This window comes from Bubalus kerabau, chromosome 2 (assembly GCF_029407905.1).
Source record: "Bubalus kerabau isolate K-KA32 ecotype Philippines breed swamp buffalo chromosome 2, PCC_UOA_SB_1v2, whole genome shotgun sequence".
Taxonomy (NCBI): Eukaryota; Metazoa; Chordata; class Mammalia; order Artiodactyla; family Bovidae; genus Bubalus; species Bubalus kerabau.
In genome coordinates, this window is record NC_073625.1 from 65,055,322 (window position 1) to 65,082,211 (window position 26,890).

The 26,890-nt window shown below is 38.5% G+C and overlaps 1 protein-coding gene across 1 annotated transcript; it reads right to left on the reverse strand.

Moving 5' to 3' along the window:
• Positions 1-72: 72 nt before the first annotated feature.
• Positions 73-24,561, reverse strand: CHODL (chondrolectin). Its single transcript, XM_055567778.1, has 6 exons — positions 24,098-24,561; positions 13,036-13,345; positions 12,734-12,891; positions 6,958-7,044; positions 4,802-4,904; positions 73-1,675 (listed from the first exon to the last, which is right to left on the reverse strand). Exons 1-6 carry the CDS (start codon positions 24,174-24,176, stop codon positions 1,591-1,593), a joined length of 822 nt encoding a protein of 273 aa, XP_055423753.1. The 5' UTR covers positions 24,177-24,561; the 3' UTR covers positions 73-1,590.
• Positions 24,562-26,890: the final 2,329 nt, after the last annotated feature.

The window sequence follows — 26,890 nt, forward strand, 5'->3', positions numbered from 1 at the left end:
TGTGGGCAGCTGTAAGCTTAGAAGGCAGCTGCCCATTTCCTCAGTCTCTAAGCAGCTGTAAACAGACCACTGCCCACTAATTTCTATTTTGTCTCTTAATTTTACCAAACAACTGGAGTTGTGAATTCCCACAATGAAAGCACTTTCATTATCTAATTGAAAAGATGAGGTTTAGAACACCCGGCAACTGTAACTTCCATTCTTACCACACTTAAACAGTCATTTGTTTCCATGCATTATTGCAAACACATCTGTACTTCGTTCATGTAAGAGATTTAGACAGCACCAATGATCATCCTTCAGAAACAAGAACTTTTTATTTGGTTAAAAGGAGCACAGACGTTTGAAGACCAGATAGTTACATCTCTCTCTTGAGAGGAAGGAGCCACAAGCATTGAAGAAACTAGAAGAGAGTACAGAGCCACCCCAAACCCTGGACAGGGAACCCATGATCACTGATGCCTACAAACGCGTTTTTACACTATTTCAGTTTCTTTCCTCACGTAAATGTCAACGTGCTGTGCTTAACTCCACACTCATGGTGACCACTCAACTAGTCCCAACTCTTAAACCCCCTTATATGCTGATAGAGGCTAAATAGAGCCAGGAAAGACCTTAATCAAACTGCAGGAGTTTGCCTCCAGAGTCAACACCAGAACCATCTTTGCTTTGCTGGCAAGAGAGGGACTGATTTCAGAACCCTCGGAGAGCTACTTGTGGTTATATAGGCAACATGTGAAGACATTATCTTGATTGTGTATGCCACCTTTTTTGTTCTAGATTGAGTATATTATTGTTTATACAGCTATTTAACAAAGTTATTACAAAATCTGTTGAACTTTAAATTCAAAATAATTGTAAGGCACATGTCTTGCACAATTGAAATTAGACAATTCTTGCCTCTAAGTATAATATTTGAGTAGATACCACGGTTAATGAAATAACTTCTTATTTCTGAAGACATTTCCTAAACTTCCTCTGACCCAAAGCAGAGAAACTAAAAGAAGATGAGCCATTTCTAGAAAATGAAACTTTTTATACGGTAATAGATTTATGTGTGTGTGAATTCAGTTGACAACAGCAATACATTTCTTTAATCAAAACAGCATGTATTGAAAAGTGAGACATCATAAAAATAAATACTAGAACAGTCCATTCTATCAAACACTCATGTAAAGGAAAAATATTTTGCACACTGTAAATTTCGATGCAATTTACATTACATTAACTAGATTACAACTTATGAAAGGTGAAAGAGACAAAGATAACTGCTTCCAATGCACACATTGTTCTGATGTGTTCACAGCAATTTTATCTGCATCTTATCCATCTCATCGACTTGAAGTTTGGGTGCATCCTTTAGCAAAATAAGCATGTCTCACTCCATTATTAGCACAGCATTATTTTATAAATGAGATAATGAACATATAAAAATTATTTTAGTATTTGCCTCAAGGGGGAGCTTACAGTTCATCTTGCACATCCTTTGAGATTTCAAGCCATTCCAAGCTAATGTTCTGATGCCATTCCTTATACAGATCCAGAATTATAAAACTCTATTTTCTTTTCTGGAGCCAAGTCAGTGGATTATTATACTTCCATGCCACTTTCTTTCCTGGTGCTTTTTGAAATCCACAGTGTGGATTGGTTTGGGCTAGTTTTTGTTCTTCCTTTACTGAAAAACAGAAGAAGAAGTAAATTCAATGTCTGAGACTTCTCATCAAACTAGGCATGTCTTGGTCCAAATGGAGCTTTGTCAGACTTATTATAAAAGTATCTTTCTTCTCTCATCAGCAGATTTTTTTCATTCCTACAAAAAATTCTGGATTATTCCAATAGGTGAAGAGGGTAAGCAGTTCATATAAGATAATAAAAAAAAATCTTTCCCTGACCCTTCATATTTTAGAATTCAGACATATACACAAATATGTTTAACCCAGTTTCAAAATGTTCATTGTAATCACCAATAAATCTTCATTTTCTTTGATCAGTTATTTTTATAATTTTGCTTTTTGAATAATCTGCCATTAACATATGATGTACTTTAATGTCAAATCATCAAAATAGTGCTTTTGTCCTACATATAAAAGCTGTCCTATCCCCTCCACCCATCATGTTTTTCTGTCCTATAGTTAAGTCATTTAATTCCCCAAAGCTTAATTTTGCTATAGTTTCTGAAACAAAGGCAGTTCAAGGCAGATTCAGGCCTGAGAGAGTTCCTCTAGCTCTCAGGCTGACCACACTCCACCCTGTTGCTCAAGCTGTGATGTCTTCTAAAGTGAAAAGTGAAAGTGTTGTCATTCAATCCTGTCCGACTCTTGGCAACCCCATGGAATGCAGCCCACCAGGCTCCTCTGTCCATGGAATTCTCCAGGCAAGAATACTGGAGTGGGTAGCCATTCCCTTCTCCAGGGGATGTCTTCTAAATTTTTCCATAAGATGGCCACTTCTAAGACTCCTGCAAAAGTGACTGTTCCTGAGTTTCTCCCTTCCCGAGTCAGCCTCTTCAAGATACTTGTCAAGATCGAGGTTCTTTTTTGATCCAGTTTCCTGGGAATGAGCCCTCGCCTAGATCACTAACCCCTGGTAGTTCCTGTTCATTTTCTTCTGTACTTCTTGCTCCTACAGATGCTTCCTTCAATAGCATCTGCCTCCACCCCACGCTCCAGGCATTCCTCCTACCCCATCCCATTCAATCTCTGTCTACAAGACACTGTGTTGCTGAATCCCTTCAAAGAAAGAAATAGTCTTTCTAAATAAGCCTGAGCCATAGAATTTCATAATATTACTTAATTGACTTCAATTTAACTGTAAATTTATTGCTAACACATGATTGTATCTAAATGATACATTTTGGAGATGTGCATCCAAATAAGTAAGATCAACACATCTCTACCTAGGAAGTTATTTTACATGAATGGAAAATAAACCAAGCAAAGTTGATGAAAAACATGAAATTCTCCTAAATGGTTGAAACAAAAGGGAGGTTAAGTTATTAATGTGGCTTTGGGGCAGCATTAGTATTTATTTGATTTAAGAGTTATCATGGATTAAGGAAACAAGACTTCTTATTTTGAACATGACATGGAATCACAGACGCCATCTTGTGTACCCAACCGGAACTTAAACTTTCTGCAAGGCACTCAAATGACAATGAATTGGAGTCTTTGATGAAGTTTTTCCTTGCTTTCCTGGAAGAAAGGAAAATGGGAGGATCTAAGAGAGAATGAATTAAGTACTAATAGCTAATTCTGGTGTCTGGAGATGGCTTATGTTTGAGTGAGTATATTTTCTTACTCTGAGAAATATGTTTGAGTGAGTATATTTCCTCACCCTTGAGAATTTCCAACATGTGAAACTTCCAAGGTCTTCAAAGTATAAAAACCTGGAAGACTTGAGAATGAGCAGAGTCTCCACAATAATATACTATTTTGGAAGAAGGAAAGCAAACTTCAGAGAAAACTCAGTTACTGATACTTTGGTAATTTTACTTTTAGAAATGAGAAGATCTACATAATTTTTCTCAAATCTTTGTTCACAATGATTAGCTATTTGCAGCCCTTCATTACAGTTTGGCTGGGTTATGGGGGGGATTTATATCAAACCCTCCCTCTGCTTCATTGTTTTTCATACTGATAAATTATCTTTTCATCTATAGTCTTAGAATTAAGGGTAAAAATCAGATATTTACTATTGTCTTTATTCTGTATAAAATATTGAAAACATATATATGTGTGTGTGTGTGTGTGTGTATATATATATATATACTGAGTACACAAAATATAGTATTAATTTTCCAGGCTTTATTTATCATTATTCAAAAATGGCTTCTTTAAACAGTCAATATATCACAGCTTGGATTCTTTAAAAAAATTTCTTGTGTACCATTTAGAGTTTATATCTATTTAATTTTTTTTTTCTGGAGCTTTTTAACTCAGTAAATTCTTTAGGGTTCATGAAAAAGAAAATGAAGATAAAAGAAAAAATTACTTATCTGCATGTCCTTCCCTGTTGGAAACATTCTATCATTTTTTATTTAAAACACTGACAAAAATGTCTAGTTTATTCTAACAAGCATGCACTAATTTAAATCCACATCTTTTCTTTGATATATATTTATATTTCACATATTAATGTTTTAGTTTAACTGTCAAACTGACACCTATGAAAAAATTTCACCTGTAATTCAAGGGTATGAGTAAACATATATAAAAGAATACTCTCAAGAGTCTGGATGTTAAGATATATCATTTTATTTCAAGATGCCTACTAAAAAGTGACCCATTTTACCATTGTTCCTATACTTAAAATATCCTTTGGAAATAAAACAGAAGGCTGTTTTTGCAAAAGGTATTACAAAGTTCACGTGCAAAAATCAAGTCTGGCATACAACTTGAGGTCAAGATTAAAAGGTTTAGCATTACTGCCTGTACTTAATATAAAGAGACAGTACAGTATAGTCGCATATGTTGTGGAATTAAAAACATTCACATTTCAGATCCATCACACATATTAGCCATGAGACCCAAGGCAAATTGTATGACCCATTTAAGCAACCATATTCCCAACTGAAAAAGAGAAAACAGAAGGATAACTACTTCATATGGTCTGTGAGGATGAAATGAGATAATTCATAATCCTATAATCAAGGTATATGTTATTAGATTGTATATACTATATTTGTACTGAAAGAATGAGAATCACAATTTTCTTAAGGCAACGTAAAAACATAATTTTTTAAAGAGTTCTGAAAATGTGTTTAAAGTTTTTCAAATTGTCTCTCCATGTATGAATTATTTACCTTTTATGCAGCATCTGGAAACAGCAGGTTCCAAAAGCAACCAGGATCAGTAAGAGCAAAGGGATTGTTGGTATAACAACATAGATTAGATTGGGAATTATTCCTACAAAAGTAAAACAGTCTTAATGTAAACAGATAGTTGAGGCAGGATTCTGACATTATGGTTCTATAAAAGCTTTCTAAAAAATTAAGGCAAAATAGAATTATTATCAGTAAGCAGATACCAAGTAAGGTCTTCCCAAAATACTGAATAATCTAATGAAGTAATATATTTATGTTTGGTTAAAAGTTAAAAACAAAATCATGCTGCATGGTTGCCATGCTCCAGTTAAATGTCCATATTTCCAAAACTATTATTAAATTTGCAATTCAGATAGGGACTGGCTTTCATAACATATTAATAATCTTAGCTATCTCACTCCATTAATCCTTCTCAGTTATTACTTTGAAAACAAGCACTGATTATTAAAGAATAATCATGATTAAAGTAATTGTTGATTTATTAGATATGTAATTATCCTAACTAATAAGCTCAGTGCCATGATGACATGCATAACTCTCTGGGATTAAGCCAAAATACGTAAATATTAACTGATGATAGAGTCATAACCTAGAGACATAAGACTCCAGAGGCATAAATATTTGATCTTAATTAAATTCTAAGATGAATCATTTTTTAATCCTGTTCCATCACACTAGATAATATTAGGTATTCTTGGAAAAATAAAAAACTGCCACACAGAACCCCCATATAGCTTGCAATGACTTTATTACGCAATTTCTCAATGTCATAAGCGGGAAAATATTCCTAATATAATTATTTACTGATCTGTTTGATTAGATTTACATGGTCTGAATGGTTTTAAAATCAGACGACTGAAAGTGAAAAGCACTAAGGTTTAATATCACATCCATACAAGAAAAGCAAATTAGAAAGCTATGTATTGAGATAGCAAATTGAAAGCCATTATCTTAGTCTAAATGTGTGTGTGCTCCATCACTCAGTCATGTCTGACTCTTTGCAACCCCATGAACTTTAGTCCACCAGGCTCCTCTCTCCATGGAATTTTCCAGGGAAGAATACTGGAGTGGGTTGCCATTTCCTCTGCCAGGGATCCTCCCAACCCAGGGATCGAACCCACATCTCCTGTGTCTCCTGCACTGACAGGTGGATTCTTTACCAGCAGCACCATGCTAAAACAGGCCCCTAACTGATACTAAGAGCAGTTTTTTTTTTTTACTAAAAAGAGGTTTGCATTGGGATTGTGTTTTGTGTCTTTTGCAGATACTGGTGTGCTGTAGGCACTGAGTTGAAAGCTCACTGTATGTGTCTACTACCCAATCTGCTCTTCAGTCATGTCACTCGGTAGCTTGAAATTGGCCAGGGTGGCAGTTTTCCATACCACAGAAAACTCAAAGCCTACAAATTGGACTTTTCAAATCCCAGCTTACTCCAGTCAATCCCTAAACATTTACCAGTTCCCTACTGTTTATAGGCTACTGAATGTGCCAATTTACATCATAACACCTGCAAATTGGGGAAGATCCTTATGAATCCACATTTTAACATGGGATACTTAGTTTAGTACTAGATACAGAAAACAAAATTTCTATTCAAAAACTGGCTTAGGAGACTTCCCTGGAGGTCCAATGGTTAGGACTCTGTGCTTCCACTGAAGGGGTCGTGAGTTCTATCCCTGGTTGGGGAACTAAGATCTCACAATCCACACTGTGCATCCAAAAGAGAAACACCCACAAAAACTAGCTTAGCATCATTTGTTCCAATGCAATTCTAAAATAAATTTCCATACGCCTATATTTAGTGCACTTTTTCACTAAGCAACAAGAAAATTGGGGCCAACATGAAGCAAAAGTGAACTGAGAGAGTAGCATTGACATATATTCACCACCATGTGTAAAATACATAGCTAGTGAGAAGCTGTTGTGTAGCATGCGGAGCTCAGCTCAGTGCTCTGCGATGATCTCAAGAGGGAGCTCAAGAGGGAGGGGATATATATACACACTCATAGCAGATTCACATTGTTATACAGCAGAAACCAACACAACATTGTCAAAATTATCCTCCAATCAAAAAAAAAAATTAAAGTACCTTTTCTTCTCCTTATAAGTGAGTTAAAGACATATGAACTAATTACCTGCCTCAGTAACAACTACATTTTGATGAGTGTCTCCAGGTTGGTTGGTAAAATACGTCTTTTCTACAGGAGCTGTTGGATTAATCTCTGTAAATAATAAGTACAGTTATCATGTATAATGATAAATAAGACAAATGCAAATGTAGATGAAAATAAAAGCTTATTACAAAACAAAATAAACATTGATTTCTGAACAACTTCCAGCTAATTCTATTTTGAATTTAAATTTATATGAAATGATTTAACAATAAAGGCAGCATTTAATTGTCTCTGAATAAAAGATCTGCCTGGTAACTCTTTGCAACTTGGATCCACTGGGTGAATTCCTGTAACCCCAGACTGCATTTAACAATCCAGAGCATCTGTGCTGATGATAACCTATTACAGGTAATAATGACAAAGGAGGTACAAAAGTAGGCAAAGATAGGCGAGAATCGGAAAGCATAAGAAAGTGAGGCACTAGCTGTGAATAAAGACCAACAAAGATGATTTCTACACTACTGTTGTTTAGTCGTTAAGTCATGTCTGACTCTTTTGCAACCTTATGGATGGACTATAAGCCTGCTGGGCTCCTCTGTCTGTGGGATTTCCCCAACAAGAATACTGGAGTCAGTTGCCATTTCCTTCTCCAGGGGATCTTCCCGACCCTGGGGCTGGCAGGCAGATTCTTTACCACTGAGCCACAAGGGAAGTCTTTATACTACGATGGTGTATAATTTAGATTTCTCCTCACAACAAAAAACAGCAGATAACTGCATATGGACAGTATCCGGAATTGATGATTCAAATAAAAATGTTCTAAAGCACACTTCTGTCCCCTACAAACAATGCCATCCTTAGATTTCCTTCTCAACAATATCTGCATCTTTAAAAAATTATCATAAATTAAGGCTTGCAAATTGTTTCTCTCCCTGCTTTTTTCTGAGGCAAGATTTTTTCAATTGCCACACACTTTAAAAATATTGATTTTTTTTTAATAACGATCTGGTACTACTCTCTTGTCTAATATCTTTTTCTAGGGCACTGTTGTTAAGAATCCACCTGCAATACAGGAGACCTGAGTTCAGTCCCTGGATTAAGCTGGAGGAGGGGATGGGAACCCACTCCAGTATTTTTGCCTAGAGAATCCCCATGAACAGAGGAACCTGGCAGGCTACAGTCTATGGGGTTGCAAAGAAGCAGACATGACTGAGCAACCAAGCACAAGCAGTGGCTGAATTAATAGAGAAATTAAATAGAATTACTAAGAAATAACCTGTACATTTGTTTTCATTTGTTCCAAAAATACAACTCTGTTTATTTTTCTCAATTAATGGAAAAGACAAAAACACATGCAGCATCATCTTATGTTAGTTTCAGAATATTAAATCACTTCAATCTAATGTTTACTATTCTAATTTGGCCACATAGTCTCTCTTCATTAGAAACTTAATCGTATACCACCCTATAATAATATTTACTATTCTTTTAAACATATCTTACCCCTACACTTTGCCTCCTCTAGTCTTCAGTCCTACCCTACACTCATTCTTCTACAGAATTTAGGCACTCCTTGCGTCTAGTGCTCAACTGGTATTTGCTGAACAAATAATACAGATATTATGCAATTTATCAATATAGAACTGGTTATTTTTTAAATAGTTCAAAAGTTTTAATGTGATTGCTGATTAGGTGACAAAATTTTAGAAATACAATCTCATACATACCGTTTTTATTGTCTAAGAATAACAGTGCTTAATGTAATTTTAATAAATATAAAAATTGGATTCAATATTCAGAAAACTAAGATCATGGTATCCAGTCCCATTACTTCATGGCAAATAGATGGGGAAACAGTGGAAACAGTGACAGAATTTATTTTGGGGGGCTCCAAAATCACTGCAGATGGTGACTGCAGCCACAAAATTAAAAGACTCTTGCTCCTTGGAAGAAAACTATGAGCAACCTAGACAGCATATTAAAAAGCAGAGACATTACTTTGCCAACAAAGGTCCATCAAAGCTATGATTTTTCCAGTAGTCATGTATGAATGTGAGAGTTGGACTATAAAGAAAGCTGAGCACCGAAGAATTGATGCTTTTGAACTGTGGTGTTGGAGAAGACTCTTGAGAGTCCTTTGAACTGCAAGATCAAACCTGTCAATTCTAAAGGAAATCAGTCCTGAATATTCATTGGAAGGACTGATGCTTAAGCTGAAACTCCAATTCTTTGGCTCCTGGATCTGAAGAATTGACTCATTGGAAAAGACCCTGATGCTGGGAAAGATTGAAGGCAGGAGGAGAAGGGGATGACAGAGGATGAGATGGTTGGATGACCTCACCAACTCTATGGACATGAGTTTGAGCAAGCTCCAGGAATTGGTGATGGACAGGGCGACCTGGCATGCTGTAGTCCACAGGGTTGCAAAGAGTGGGACACAATTGAGCCACTGAACTGAACTGAAAAATTGGATTCAGAAGCATCCCCTTAATAATGTCTCTGGATAACAGTGATAGACCCAAAGAATAAATATGCAACTCACAGGACAATAATAAAAAGTATTGGAGAAGAAAGTGAGAAAATTTAGAAGTGCATTATTCAGTTTCTGTATAACTAGGCTAATTTTTTTTAAACCACTTTTGTATATCAGTAGTCATGCTCTTGTGGTGCTGGAGAAGACTCTTGAGAGTTCCTTGGACTGAAGGAGATCAAATCAGTTAATCCTAGAGGAAATCAGTCCTGAATATTCATTGGAAGGACTGATGCTGAAGATGAAGCTCCAATACTTCAATCAACTGCTACGAAGTGCTGACCCACTGGAAGACCCTGATGCTAGAAAAGATTGTAAGCAAAAGGAGAAGGGGGCGACAGATGATGCGATGGTTGGACGGCATCTTCAACTCAATGGACATGAGTTTGAGCAAACTGTAAGATAGTGAAGGACAAGGAAGCCTGGCATACTGCAGTCCATGGGGTCACAAAGAGTCGGACATGACTTAGCAACCAAACAACAAGTCATGCTATTAGATAATATGCAGGAGCAGAAAGAGGAGACCAAGTCACATAGTACTTCTGGTATAGTTGGAGAATAAAGTTCAAAATATTGTTACAATTTGTAAATTAGTTTTACTGCTTGCTCCTCCAATCCCCACACCACTAAAAAGCTAACTGCTGCTGTTGCTGCTAAGTCGCTTCAGTCCTGTCCGACTCTGTGCGACCCCAAAGACGGCAGCCCACCAGGCTCCCCTGTCCCTGGGATCCTCCAGGCAAGAATACTGGAGTGGGTTGCCATTTCCTTCTCCAATACATGAAAGCTAACTCAGTTCAGTTCAGTTCAGTCGCTCAGTCGTGTCCAACTCTTTGCGACCCCATGAATCGCAGCACGCCAGGCCTCCCTGTCCATCACCAACTCCCGAAGTTCATTCAGACTCACGTCCATCAAGTCAGTGATGCCATCCAGCCATCTCATCCTCTGTCGTCCCCTTCTCTTCCTGCCCCCTGTCTCACCCAGCATCAGAGTCTTTTCCAATGAGTCAACTCTTCGCATGAGGTGGCCAAAGTACTGGAGTTTCAGCCTTGGCATCATTCCTTCCAAAGAAATCCCAGGGCTGATCTCCTTCAAAATGGACCGGTTGGATCTCCTTGCGGTCCAAGGGACTCTCAAGAGTCTTCTCCAACACCACAGTTCAAAAGCATCAATTCTTCAGCACTTGGCTTTCTTCACATCCATACATGACCACTGGAAAAGCCATAGCCTTGACTAGACGAACCTTTGTTGGCAAAGTAATGTCTCTGCTTTTCAATATGCTATCTAGGTTGGTCATAACTTTCCTTCCAAGGAGTAAGCGTCTTTTAATTTCATGGCTACAGTCACCATCTGCAGTGATTTTAGAAGCTACCTACTCACCACCAAAATAGCACTGACTATACAAGCAAGGAATTTAATCAAGCCAACATCCTTCATAAATAAGACACTAAGCTCAAGGAAAGAAAATCAGTTACATATATGTGTATGTGTGTTAGTCAGTCATGTCCAACTCTTTAGCGACCCCATGGACTGTAGCCCACCAGGCTCCTCTGTCTACAGGATTCTCCAGGTAAGAATACTTGCCTAGAGGGGGTTGCCATATCCTTCTTTACCGCTGAGCCACTGGGAAAGCCCTCTCCATCAGTTACATATAAGGTAAATAAAATGAAAATAAAGTACAGAAATTCTAAGTACACTAATAAGACCAACCATGGAAGTGTTCAAGTGCTTCAAAAACAATAAGTACATAAAATAATCTTGCTCAAAAGCTATACGTATTTGAAGATTTAGGTAGAATATAGAAGATAAAGGAAAAAAATAATTTTATGTCTAAAATGCTGTTCCATAAGTAGTATAAACTTAGACTACCTGATACAAAACAGGATTCAGAGGTAATAGTGTCCTGAATAAGGTGGTAAGTGTGATGCAAGATAAAATAGTATGCAGGGGTCAGCTAAAAGTTCAAAGAAAGGAGAAGATAATATTGTATTAAGAATATACTATAATATACTTTGTTTCATTTAACAGTTTCAAGCACTTAGTGTCACAAAGTTAAAATGTCAGAGAATTTCAACTTAATATTTTTCTAAGGAAAAAAATATAGACAAAGAACCTAAGTGCAAAACAGATTTCATTTTGCAAAGGCTTCTAAGAGGGTAATGATGGATTTAACCACCAAGAGGTTTAAAGAATAAACTCACCAGGGATAAAGAGAGAAGGCTAATATACTCAAGAGCAGAATAAATATAAGAGAAGGGTAAATCTAATCCAAGTAATCCCTTGTGCTTTACAGTCTTATGAGTAAAGAAGAAGTATAATTTCAAGAGAATAATGGAAATAGCAGCACTTGATTATAATTGCCTACCACGAACATACGCTTCGAGGTCAAGCAGACAGCCCTTGGGAGAGTTCAGATGAAACTTCCAAACACCGGGAGGAGAAGAACAGCAAAAAGACCTCAAAGCCCAAGTGTCTAAGTTGACTTTCTCAGATCATTAAAAAGATGAGTTTGCATAGTTCTGATCAGTCTCTTTTTTGGTCAAATTTCCATTCAGTTCAGCTGTCCTGTTCAAAATAACTCAAGTTTACCATTTCAGTAGGAAACCATACTACCGTAGCTCAGGTCAGAGCAATCTCTCCATGTGCTGCATAGGGTAAGAAAGCTGGAGACTTCAGACAGAAGGAAACTGAAGAGGCATATTCCATAGACTGAGGGCCACAGCAAGAACATGCCACCTGCCCTTACTTTTCTGCACCAGGGTTCTCTGACATTCGGATTTTCACTGAGGAGAACAAGCCAAATATCATGCCATTATATGATAAGCTTATTAGAGGAATGGTGCTTGGTTCCCTTAAATATACCAGAAAATGTTCTAAAAAACTACTAATCACATGTGTAAACTCCTAGGTGCTTTGGTGACATACTTATTTCACATGCACTATACTAAATGCTTAACTGTTTGTAAAGAGATATTTATTCTTCATAAAACCTGTTTACAAAAACATAATTTGGCCTTAATATTAGAAATAATTACTGTCTTTTAAAGATACGCCTCTGGATATTTCTAGATACTCCCTTCTATTTAACTCATTGGGCAGTTGTTTGCGTTATAGCTTAGGGTATTTCAATACTCTGTCATCGAACTGCAAAGTAATTTTGTGTTCCACTGCAGAAAAACAAAAAGAGCCCAGGCAGCATAGGTTAAAGATGAAAAATGTAAGCCAATACACATATACAATCTGCTCCTACTGACTTACAATGCTTCCTACCTGGTTCATACTTGCAGATGTAATTGTGCTTCATGTTGCACCTGTCGTCATTCCACTGGTAAAGGTAGGGGCCCCCAAGGCCAGGGTTGGCCGTTGGCTGATGATACATCACAACACACTTCTCACTTCCACAGGAAGGTTCATCAGTGTACCAGTTTCTGCAAGGACAGAGTACCAGGGACACTTCTCAGTGACTTCGCCTGTTCTACTCTGACATCCTCTACAGGTAATGGACATCTCCCCCCATTCTTTGTACTCTGAGTCCTCCCAGAGACCTCTGCCTCCTCAGGATCCCCACTCACCGGTACTGGGAACTGCTTCCATCTGACCACTGGTAGAGATCTGGGCAGGCACCGGATGTTTGCCCCTGGCCATTTCTCCAAAGCCCTATCCAGAAATCACTATCGGAAATTCCTATTCCTGGCTTTGTCAGGTTCTGCAACATGCTTTCTATTAACTTCTGTTCTGCTTCATTCTCCAGGCTCAGAAGAGCTCCCCCTTCGCTCTCACAAGCCAGCCGTGCCTCCTGAAAGCTCACGCGGCTGGACAGCTCGTGAAAGTAGGCCATCTTGTAGCAGAGATGCTTGAAATCAGCAAAACATACTTTTTGGCCTGAAAAAAAGAAAAGATGTCCATGTACTGATTATCTGAACTATCTTCATAATGCTACTTACTACATGTTAAAATGAAAGAACCAATAAAAACAGAAAGATTCTACCAAGAATGTTTCTCCCACTGAACCACTGCATAAAATCTAGAAAATATTCTAGATTCCTACTTCAATCTACAAAAGTTAATTGATACCCTAACAAACTAGTAACCCAAACTTTTCAAAACAGGGGAAAAGAAAGTATAAGTGGGTCAGTCATGTCCAAATCTTTGCAACCCCATGGACTGCAACGCACCAGACTCCTCTGTCCATGGAATTCTCCGGGCAAGAATACTGCAGTTGTTTGCCTTTCTCTTCTGAACCAAGGGATATTCCCGATGTGGGGATTGAACCCAGATCTCCCACCTTGCGAGCAGATTCTTTACCATCTGAGCCACCAGGGAATCAGTACACCCAGGAAATTTTTGTAAATCATAATTCTTCTGGCTTACCTTTTGCAAACTGATAGCTAAAGCAAGTGAAAGTAGATAAAGAAATGTCAAGTATACACAGTAAAGGAAGCTAAAAGGTCAAAATTATGAAATAAGAATCACAATTCACAAAGGAATTAATAAAAAGTAAAGTAAAAAAGTAATCTTTACATAAGGCATCATGAAGTGAATACATTCAAATAATTTAAATTTAAATAAAGTGGCAAATATAAAATGTAAATATTTGTTTTTCTTGTATATATTTGAGAGCAAACATATTAAAATTCAAAGTTAATAGAAGTCAGTATAAAGGTAAGGGTAATAATAAACAATTTATTAATATAGTGTGGTATTAGAAGTGACAGGTAAACCTTTTAGAGTACTCTAGGATACTCAGAATTTGGAACAGAAATTTAAAATGCAAATTTTCACTTGTATTTTAAAGGTTTTTATAAGTTATAACACTCAGTTCAACCATCTATGCTGATATCTATGAATGATTTTAAAAGTCACTATATATAGAGAGAATACAAATTTATGTCAAGATATTAGATTGAACCACAAATGAAGTTTAAGATAATTCTCGAGAGTTCTTAATGAAATATCACCTTTTATCAAGCTTCACTGCTATGACATCACTAACAACATCTGTGAAGATTTAAATACATAGGCAAACAAAAGTTTGACTTAAAAGGCCTCTCAAAATTGAATTTCACATACCTCTACATATAGATCAGAATGAATACTCCTAATTACTTCGTGACAGAACTACAAATACGAACGATCACACTGCATCATAAAAAAGCCATATAAATAACAGGAATAGTGTCCAGGATTTAGCAACGAAATTCCTATTGTTCTGTTGTTTGCACCTGCCTCTTGTTATCACCAAGTAAGTATGCCAAGGTTATAGACACGGTCGCCACAAAGGTCATGCTGCTTTGTTTTGTTTTTCATTAGCTTCCATGATTCACCTCAAATCTTTGCTGTCAACTTTAAAAACTGCCATGGCTCTATCTCTGTCATTATTCCTTATCCCCAGCCTGCGGTCCACAGTCTCCACCTCCCTTTCAGTCTCTCGTTTCAGCCTGAGCTTTGCCCTTGGAAAATAAGCTAGTATTTTCTGTAAAATTAAGGCGAGTTACTTTATACCAAGAAATCAAGACATAGCTTTACTGCTTACAATTCTTATTCTTCTTGGGATTGAAGGCTTTATTCACTGTGTATTTAATTTTGTAGCTGATCAAGGAAATCTGTCAGTATTAGAGGGCTGTTATAACACTGTTTCTAGCCAGTGTTTTAATATTTAAAATAAAGCATTCAGGCTTTATACTCTTAATTACAGTACATCACACTGAGCCAGTGTTGGTATCACATCCATTCTCCCCCAGAATCAGCAATTAATGATCTCTGATGACACTTAGAGGCAGGAGGGAAGAAACCAGTGGAAGGCCATTAACCTCACACCAGTGTTTGAGTGATAGGCATTCAGTATCTTGATACAAGCTGAGAACAGCCAACGAACAATACAGAAGTTTCAGCAATGCAAGCAAGACAGCCAGCTGTCCTCTCTGTCTCATTAACTGTGATCTGGACTCAGGAGTAATGCACTGAATAATAAGAACAAATTAAGAGACTGCCCCAACTAACTGTTAATGAAAAATAACATGTTCATATGAATGACTACAGGAAACTGGAATTAAAGAGACACCAGACAAATCAGCCTGAAATAAATAATCTGGGGGAGATGACATGGAAGTCCCAATGGTTGATCCTAATACAATTTTTTTTTAATTTCTAATTTATTATTAGGATTTGTGATGATGTCAATGTTCAAAATGGTTGTCCCTGGAAATACTTTAGTAATGCCATTAAGTCTAGTGATTTTTAGGCTTGTATTTTTAAAGCAAGATCTATCTCTATTTTCATTTCTACATCTTTTACATACTTCTAAATCTCAAAATATATCTGAGCTGCATTCCCTTGAGCTTTCAATTTCTTCAATTTTCCACCCAAGAACTCTCGGACTTCAATGTGATCCCAGCACTTTTGAAATATTAACTTGTCCAATGAGATTGTTTGGCAAGATAACAGAAAGAAACCAAATTAAAAAAAAAAAAAAAAAACAGATTAGCCAGAAATGTTAATGACTTAAAAATTATTTATGTAACAAAGCCAGCAACAGTAGTTCAGAGGATATGCCTAGTTCACTTTATAAGCTAAAAGTCTCTGCTCATTATCTTTGACATACTGAAAAATAAACGCGGAGATTTGTTATTTATGATGAGGATACAAGAAAAATGATGAAATTTTATTTATAAAATTAAAATAGCACTTCTAATTAAATGCGTAAGAGAGTTTTACGTCTCTTGTGGAAATTCCTAATACCATTACTAGGTATTGAAATGTCAAGCTGTAGATAAACGTTAGTCTATACAGAAATAATAATAATAAAGGAAAAATCTAGAGACAGGGATTATATTTTAAATAGTTAGGAACTAATACTGTAGGAGCCGTGGACAATAGCCAGCCTTTGCACTCTGTGCAGCAGGTACCATTTCTTTGGCCGTGGCTGATGATAGGATCCTGGAAGACGGGGTGTAGACTGTGGTGGCTGCATATCGGGGGACTCTTAGAGGATGAGGACAATGGCCTATTACCAATTACAGATATATGTTAACTGCAAAGTGTATTAATTGAATGTCAGCTGTGTCCACACATTTTAAACCTGAAGTTACTAGCAGTTCAGCTTTAGCAAGGCAGTTTTGAGGAAATTATTAGCTATACTGCACATTTTTATGGTATTTATATATAAAATCAGTTCAAGCTGACACTGAATTTCTTCACATTCAATTCTATTTTATTATCAACTTCCACCTTATTCAGCAAATTTGGTCCAAGTTGCAGCACAATCACCAGAAGCAACAGCTACTGAACCACTCACCACCATTTCAGCTGACACACTTGGCTGTAGGAGCAGTGGAACTTTCAACAGCTGGGAAACAAATGTTGCCCTAATTCCCAGAAAAGTTCCATTAATATGGGTCTTCTGGAAGCAACTTTCCCACTTCTCTGAAGGCTAATCTTCTTAGGGAGCCATTACGACTACATCCTTCTCATTCTGTGAGATCACATGGAAAATTTCCTTTTCTCTTATTTTTGAATATTCAGAATAAATCCTCCATTGATTTTTTTGAACAACAGGAAGCTAGTCTTCCACCTACTACATCTAACTCCATCCACTATGTCTAATCTTCCACCAACCATTCTACCACCTGTAAAATAATCAGATAACCACCTAGCAGTTTTTATTACACTAAGGCTAGCTTGATGACAACTTACTAAAACTTACCTAACATCTGTGGTGGGAAATCTCCCTTTACTGTTGGCTTATTTACAAAAGAGAAAGACTTTTTACCTAGGAGTCAACAACTCCTGGTTTAATACATACATTCATACATGCATGCATGCACACACACACACACACACACACTCATACAACTACACAGATACATATGCACTTCAATTCAGCAATAATTTTTAGTATTGCCTGCTAAAATAATCATTCCTATCATCATAGCTAAGATTCTACTATTTCCACAAGTAGATAATTCTGTCTTTTTTCTTAGTCATAAAAATTCCTGTATATCTAAATATTGGCAAAGCTTTAAATGTTTTTAGTAACAATGTAAAAGTAGGGCAAGAATTTTTCTTCCTGAATAGAAAGGATCTATGATTTGGTTTGCGGGTGTGCATGTTAAGTCACTTCAGCTGTGTCTGACTGTGTGACCCTATGGACTGCAGCCTGCCAGGTTCCTCTGTCCATGGGATTCTCCAGGGACAAGAATACTGGAGTGGGTTGCCATGCTCTCCTCTGGGGGGTCTTTCCCACCCAGGGATGGAAGGCCGTGTCTCTTACATCTTTTGCATTGGCTGGTGGGTTCTTTAGCATGAGATCTACCTGAGATGCCTATGATTTGGTTGGGTTTCACTTATATTTATAAAATTTCTGAAAGTTGAGTCCTCAGTTATGAAAGTAATAACATTTTTTTTCTTACACCTCACACTATAATCACATATTAGCAACATTAAATAAGTATGGAATTTTATCATGTTTTTCAATAAAAACATGGAAGACATACTATGAATTCCAGTTGTTCAGTTATGCTACCTTTAGTTGCAAAGAAAAAAACAAGTTGTACAAAAGAGGACCTACATGATAAATCTTCCCCAAATCAGACTAACTGGACTTTGGACATTTCACTAGAATACCATAAACCAATTTGCTCTTCATGGTTCTTTTTTACTCTACTCAAAATCAAAGGGATAAATATGCTGAAACGATAACATACAATGTGAAATGACTTCTGATCATAATGCCCAAACTTTGAAACTAAAAAGGAAAGCTATCAGTTATTCGTTCTGCTTTTACTGTTCAATATCACACCAACTTTTTAAGACTTTTTCATCATAAAAATGTTTTGCTATAATAAACTTTACTTTTGCAACAGATTTTGTAATGTAATTAATTGCATAGTGCACTATTAAGATCATGCTGGAATCCATCTTCCTATACTGACAAACAGCGAAAACTATAGTCTTGGCCATTGGTTGAATAATGGTGGCATCAGCAAATCCTAACTCTCCACCTGGGAAACACCACAAGTCTTCTGAGAAGAGGATGAAATTTATTTCATTAACCTAGTATTTAAAATAAGATCTAAATAATAAATGTAAACCAAGTAATCATGTGAGTGAAGAATTCAAACATTGAATCACTAAAAGCTGACTTCAATCAATAAGAGCTTTACTTGGACTGTGAAAATATTAGGGACATTATTTAAAACTTTCCTAGCCTCAGTTTCTTACCTAAAAAGTAAGAGTAGCTCAGCGATTTAAAGAAATAATGATAATAGCCTGAGATTTATCAATAGCTAAGTGTGCAAACCCTCACAGCTAGCACAATCCATTGTTTTTCAGTCACTAAGGCTTGTCCAACTCTTTGTTTCTCCATGGATTGCAGCATGCCAGGCCTCCCTGTCCTTCACTATCTCCTGGATCTTGCTCAAACTCATGTCCATAGAGTCGGTGATGCTATCCAACCATCTCATCTTCTGTCATCCCCTTCTCCTCCTGTCTTCAATCTTTCCCAACCTCAGGGTCTTCTCCAGTGAGTCAGTTCTTCACATCAGGTGGCCAAAGTACTGGAGCTTCAGCTTCAGCATCAGTCCTTCCAATGAATATTCAGGACTGATTTCCTTTAGGATGGACTGGTTTGATCTCCTTGCAGTCCAAGGGACTCTCAAGCGTCTTCTCCATGCCCTTGGGTAAATTAGGAAAGAGGATCTCTCCTGGTGATATAGGCTGGTCTCCTGTAGGTGGCCTCAGCGGTAGCTGTGGGGCCTGAATTGCTGAGTGACCTCTCACAGTTTCTTGGTGAGCCTGTGTCCATGACATGACCCGCACTATTGTGTTTGAACCCCTTTAACCCCACAACTGGGATGCTGGGAAAGATTGAAGGCAAAAGGAGAAGGGGATGGTAGAAGATGAGATAGTTATACAGCATCACCAATTCAATGGACATGAATTTGAGCAAACTCCGGGAGACAGTGGAGGACAGAAGAACCTGGTGTGCTGCAGTCCATGAGGTCACAAAGAGTCGGACACCACTTAGCAACTGAACAACATCAACAACAACCCCACAGCAACCCTGTGCTGTGCATGCGCTCATCCCATCTTAACAATGAAGCAAGGGAGACACAGAAAAATTACATCATTTGCCAAATTCACACAGCTCATAAATGGTTAAGGGTTTGGAACCAGGCAGTCTGGCTCCACAGTTCACACATGTCCCCAAATTTCTAGGCTGCCTCCATGGAGATCTCAGGTATATTTTTCTAAGGTGAAAAAATTCATGAATAAAGGGACTGATTCATATATACATAATTAGTATAACCTATGCTATCATGTTTAGCATTGGCTCATGATTGATCACCGGATGGCTAACACATGCTTGGGATTGTACATGGAGAGTTTCCCTCTAAGCAGAATGCAGAATTTCTTTTAGTTAACATTTAGACATAGGTTTCCTATTGCAACATCTATCTCAGATTTTCAGACCTCATATCTCCTCAATGATTTTTAAGTCTAGACCTTCTATTTTCCAAACAAAGTAGACAAGGTCCAACCTGAACATCTCCCCAACAAGGAGTATAACTTTAGTCAAATTGTCAGGCTATGTTCTATCATCAGTGATATGTTAAAACATGAAAGAAACAATCTCGCCTGATAGTTCTGCCCATCATTTACCTGTGTGCCAAGCATCTGACACAGAAAACAGAGAGTTGGAGAAGATCAACATTGCTAATAAGACCATCAGCTGAATTTCCACTTTGAACATCTTTATATAATACTGTCCCTTTTTAATGTTAATGTAACAGATATTACCATCTTCCAGTAAAAGAATTATGAAAATAAAACCATAAAATAATGAAAAACGGCAGGTAAGGATTAATGACTATGATGAATGTGTAGTTTATTAAGTGACTGCTAATAAGATTAATTCATTCCTCTCTTGCCCAAGAGATACTTAAAGTAATTGCATCTTTGAAAACTGCACTATCATCACTTTATGCTTTTGATGATGTCATGGAATAGTACCACAAGCTGGAATACGCTCAGCAGTTTTTTTCAATTAAAAAAAAAAAAAAAAACTTGTATGTCCCTTGCTATTAATCTATGGGCTACTGGTCACCACCTATGATTTTGCAATATTCTGTGGCATTTGGATGATCAAAATGGAAGTCTCTAAATCGTTCAGTCTTCTAAATAAAATGTTTGCCAGTTTCAATAATTTCAAGTGAATACATATTAAAGTGTTCTGCAGAAATGTGGAGGTACCCTGAAACACACCTAATGCACTTTGCAGTATAAACAGGTTGATGGGTCACTGCTGGGTGCACTTAAAAAGAGAAAGTAAACACACACACACATTACTTCAGAACACTGTAAATGCTTAAGAATATCCACGTGCTCTTCAGATATATTCTCCCATCTTAGAGACCTGAATTTTGAATTATTTTTCATATGTATGCATATACCTCCAAAGTAAAATCATCTTACCTTTGTCCTAAAGAAGATGTCATTATCCACCAGGCACTTCACAAATATAAATGATTGCACCCCCCCAGAGATATCCTCTACACAAGGGATCCCCAACCTGCCTGATGGTCTGAGGTGCAGCTGATGTAATGATAATAGAAATAAAGTGCACAATAAATGTAACGGGCTTGAATCATCCCAAAACCACCCCCCTACCCCTCGTTCCACGGAAAATCTGTCTTCCACGAAATCAGTGTCTGGTACCAAAAAAGGTTGGGCCCATTGCTACACATCTGTGTAGAGCAACAAATCAGTACTGGTCTAAGATCTTAAAGTAATTCCCAAATTAGAATCAAAAATTCACTAGATATTCTGTGATCACTATCTTCATGGTTATATATTTTTATTGCATATTCATGCATCAAAATAAGCACAGCCAGGAATTTATAAACATACTTTTCTATTACTGCTGCTGCTGCTGCTAAGTCACTTCAGTCGTGTCCAACTCTGTGCGACCCCATAGACGGCAGCCTACTAGGCTCCTCTGTCCCTGGGATTCTCCAGGCAAGAGTACTGGAGTGGGTTGCCATTTCCTTCTCCAATGCATGAAAGTGAAAAGTGAAAATGAAGTTGCTCAGTCGTGCCCGACTCAGTGACCCCATGGACTGCAGCCCACCAGGCTCCTCCATTCATAGGATTTTCCAAGCAAGAGTACTGGAGTGGGTTGCCATTGCCTTCTCCATCTATTACTGCTAGATGCTATGAAATCTTATGAGGCAGGTTAAGATAATGTTTCATAAGCTTATTCTCCTTAAAATGCTTTCACTTCATTTATAAATAATGCTCTCAACTTTTAAAAAGGTGGTGTATCTAACAGTATTGGAAAGTATCTTATTGAATAAAGTTATGAGTTCTTATCTTTTTTCCCTAGGATAAATGGTTATTTTTCATACATTATATGGAAATTATAATGGTTATAATGATCTTCAATAACTAAAAAATGCATTCCATATATTGTAAGTATGTTCCTAATAATGGCCCTAAAAAGCTTGTTTCAGTTGACAGTTAAGTAGAATTTTGGTAAATGGTCTCTAGTGGCATGAAAAAGTTGACGTACCTTTCAAAGCTTAACAGCATCCAGGGAGACATTAGACCTAATATTTCCGAAATATCAGGCTTTAGACTGCTCTGTTCTCATGCCATTATGGCTGATATATACATTCTTAAAAATTAGTCTTCAGAGGATAAAATTACAAATCAATTTATTATGGTTAGATTTCAATGTGAGTTTGTATGGCAAAGACAAATTATTCATAAGAAGAACATAACTTGGTAATTATTTTACTATCAAGTAAACATCATCATTTATGTTAAATTGAATTAATCATGTTCACTTAATTAGAAATTTTCCAGATGTTACCTACAAGATGTCTATAAATACTTACTAGAAGAACACAGCAAAAGGTTTGTAAGCATTTATGCAATAGAACACAACATAAACTTTTCATCAGTGGTTTTTCTCAAGGTCTGCTTTATGTATTCCTCTTCTCCCTTTGCAAATTTTAAGAGATGAAACAAGAATATACCTAATGGAGACTATTTAAGTCGGTGAAGTTTTTCCATGTGTTTAAGAAACACCTAAAGCTCAGAGCCTGATCTCTGCTGTTCATTCATTTGCACGAATAATTCTGACAGAGACAAAGGCAGTCAGATGCTTAATTCACACATTCAGATGAGTTTGTATGCTGGACTTTTCTTTGAAGCTAACATCGGCAGGAGGAATCCAAAACTAGGGCTTGTGTAACCTTATTTGATTCTGCAATGTTTTTATTTTATATTTAAATGATAACAGCCTGGAAAAAAATGTAAGCAATATGTATTTCCAAGTGACCTTTCACACAATGTATTTAATTCCAATATCTCCAGAGGGCCAAAAAGTTAGTGGAGAGTGATTGATACCCAGACATTGAAGGATTGTATTCAGAAGATGCAGAACGTCACATTGCTGAGGGGAATATCAGTAACAATTAAGCTTAATAGGCCAATTTCTAAAGGTCTGGCTTCACTACTGATTAAGTCGCTGTCATCTGTCATCTACCTCTAGTGACACCTGTTATACAGATGCACAGAATGTGAAAAGGAATCTGTGCTTTCTACATTAAAAAAAAACTACACACTTAAAACACGACCCACATACCTTCAACGAATGTCTATTGCAACGCTATAATTAGCATCACAAGAAATTTCAATAGCTATGCTCAATTTTCCTGTAAGGCCCCATTCATTCATCCTAGGCTTTTGAGAATCTTCGCTTTTTTTTTTTTTTTCCCCCCAGAGACCTTCCCCAAAAGTAAGGGAGAGTGAATGAGGTATGAATTGCCCAACTACAGGACAGTAAAAGTCGTCGAAGGAATAAAAAAAAAAAAAAGCAAAGCAAAGGCCGGGAAGCTTGCCAATTCTGATCCCTTTCCTGGGCATAGACTCAAACCGACCTAATTGGGCACCTACTGTGTGCATAGACCTGCACTGATGATCACGCACAACTCAACCCAACTCGAGCCGATTTCGTGTTCTGAGAAGTCCCCAACTTGCAACAAGGTGTGTAAAGGAAAGATCTCCTCCCACGACGACCAATGGCCTGGTCTTTGTCAGCCCTCCTGAGAACAAAGGCTGGGCACCCCGGGGTCGGTAAGCCACCCACAGCGAACAGGTCTGGTCTCAGAAATCATCTGCAGGAACCCCGTGCGGGCGGGCGGGGACTGGAGTCGAGCCAGGCCAACAGGGGGTGGCATTTCTGCAGCGGCTCTTCTGTCTCTGGGCTCCGTCTGCCTCCGCGGTACCCCACCCTTTCTACAGGTACCAGCCCTGCGGCCAACTCTCTTACAAAGAAAGTCGAAATAAGTCCTAGAAAACGCTGTACTGCCCAGGATGAAGCAGAGCTCGCTTCGCAGCTACTAAACCAGGCACTTCCAAAAGAATGTAAACTTTTCTGGGTGTTTAGGGAGGGATGGGGAGAAAGCAGCATGCAATCAATTTCCTCCTGCCTCCTCCGGCCCCCTACCTACCCCGCACGGGTTTCCAACCCCTGGGAGAGCCTGCACCCCTGGACACGCCGGCCCTCGCCAGCGCACCCCGCGATCCCCTCTCCCGGCTTGAGAGCCGGCCGGGCTGCCCCGGACTCACCGCTGACCACCCGGCGGCAGAAGGCTCCGTGGCCGCAGAGCAGCGCTGCGCCCAGCAGCAGCGATACCACGCGGCTCATCGCGACAGGGCGGCAGGTGTGGCGTGGAGCGAAGGTGGCCTCTGCCCGCCTGGCGGCCCGGGCTCTAACCCCGCAATCCCCCTGCCTCCCCGTTGGAGGCCCTACTCCCGCAGTCCGAGCCCGGCTGCCCGGCCCCCTGAGCGCATCGCCTCGGGCCGGACCTGGCGCCGGCCGCGCTGATGCCGCGCGCGAGTGTGCCGGGTTGGAGCGCACGACCCTGCGGGTGCGCGTCTCCAGAGAGGCACCCGAAGTGAAGCGGTCCCGTGTCTGTCCCAGAGAAGAAGGAGCCCCGGTGTGGCCCGCACCGTCCCCCTGGCTCCTCTCCTCGGCCTCTGGCCAGCGAGGGGCTGAGCCGGTGCGCCCAGGTCGTGGCTCCTACAGACGCAGCAGCAGCTCTGCGCTGGAGGCGCCGTCTTATATACCCACGTCCCCGAGGTTCCAGCCCCTCGCCAGTAATAATTTTTAACTACTTCGTCTCTCCTGCCCTGCGGTGCATGGCCCCTCCCCTAAAAACTGGAGCCACTTTGAAAACAGTCCAGTCAGCAGCCCCACCTCCTCGCATTCTCCTCTTTCCATTCGCTAGCAGACTCATTTGTGTAAAATGAGACAGTTTTGCTATTAAACTCTGGCAAAAGTTGGATCCATTTGATTTTCTCAAAGATTAATGGCCACGGGGATGCCAAGTTGTGGGGCCTTTCTCTCTCTCTCTTTTTGTGTGCTATATTGCTTGATCATATGTATTGCTAGATGCAGGGCACTAGCCGCTATTTAAGATGGATTGGTAGAGTGGGAGCCAAAACCTATTCGATGAATTATACTGTTTGGCAGGTTTTCCCCCACCTCGGTTCTGCAAGGAGATTACTTCCAAGCAGGGTTGTTTGACTAAATTGCCATAGGAGTAAATTGAAGAGAATATTTGAAACACAGTTTTCCCAACTGATTTTCATCTCAGTATTTTGGAATACTTGGGAATTTCCTGGACATAAAGGTATGTATTTCTTTGCAATCATCTATCAGTGAGGTATGGTGCTGGAGAAGACTCTTGAGAGTCCCTTGAACTGCAAGGAGATCAAACCAGTCAATCCTATAGGAAATTGGTCCTGAATATTCATTGGAAGGATTCATGCTGAAGCTTCAATACTTTGGCCACCTGATGGGAAGAACTGACTCATTGGAAAAGACCCTGATGCTTGGAAGGATTGAGGGTAGGAGGAAAAGGGGAAGGCAGAGGATGAGATGGTTGGATGGCATCATGACTCAATGGACCTGAGTTTGAGCAAACTCTGGGAGACAGTAAAGGACAGTGAGGCCTGGCTTGCTGTAGTCCATGGGGTGGTAAAGAGTCAGACACAACTGAGTGACTGAACAAGAACAAATCAGTGAGGTATGGTTAACAAATGAACTTTTCCATAACCTGATTTGGTCTTTATTGTAACAGTCCACTCAAGGATGCTAAATTTTCCTGGAGTACTGAAAAGAAGTTCATGAGAGTTTCATCTATATCTGGTCCATTATAGGAACCCTGAGGATGGTCTCATAGTGGGCTTCAGTAAGACTGATATTTTGCCATTATGTTGCTTTCAGTGCATGAGAATTTGTTAAATAAAATCCTCTGTTTTTAGCTTTTTTAAAATTCTTTGGCTTTTATAAGCCATGAGTATACTCAACACTTGTAAGACTGTTTTCTTAGGGAAAAAGTTATTCTACAGTAATGATAGATCTTACAGAATAAGACATTTTAAACACTTGGAAGGATCTTGTGGAATATTAAGTCCACCCTACTCAAGTAGAATCCCAAAGTGATTATAATGTCTATTATTTTATTTTCCTTATGGAACCATTAGAAATACTAGTTTATTCTAGGGTCAGGGCAATTAACAAATCATGTAAAGAATATGGATTTTCACCACTAGCCACAGATCCAAAAGAAAGTGTTGTTGCTAGGATTTTGATTGGAAAATGGAAAACATAAGTCCTCAAAGCCATGAAGGAATATATAGCTCAGTCTGTAAGCCATGTCAAAGAGTGTCCCTGGGTGTGGCTATGTCAGAAAGTTGCTCTAGGGGTTCTAGAGAGGGCACTTTTTGGGGTTTCAGACTGTGGACTTCTGGTTAGATCCTCAGGTGAAGGAAAGAAACCTAAAGAGCATTGGAGATATCTTTAATAAAGGCACTAGTTGCTTTCATGAGAGTTCTACTCTCATGACCTAATTCCTGCCCAAAGGCCCAATCTCCTAATAACTATCATACTGAGAGGTAGAATTTCAACATGTGGATTTGGTTGGGGGGCAGGGGTGGGGATACAAACATTCAGTTCACTGCAATGCGCTACAAAGGAGATTTGTTACATTTAAGATTATTATAACTTTATATGAATATATTTGAAATGTCATTGGAATTCAGTGGTAACTAATTTACTCATTCTATTAAAGTTTAGAGATAGTAAATGATTCTTCTGAGGACTATCAATATCATTGGTAGGACATAATAAAATAAATATTTGAAAATGAAAAAATAAAGCTATTATAATATAACCAAATCAGAAGTAGGCACAAACTGTTATTTTATTTCTTTTCTTTTCTAAATAATAGTTATCAGTCACTTCCAGGAAGAGACCATTGAATCCAAGGTTTTCCTTCCAGTTCTTCAGAGGTGACACCTTGGCATCTGTTCAGGCCTATAACTGACTCAAATGCAAGGATGAACATTTGGTCA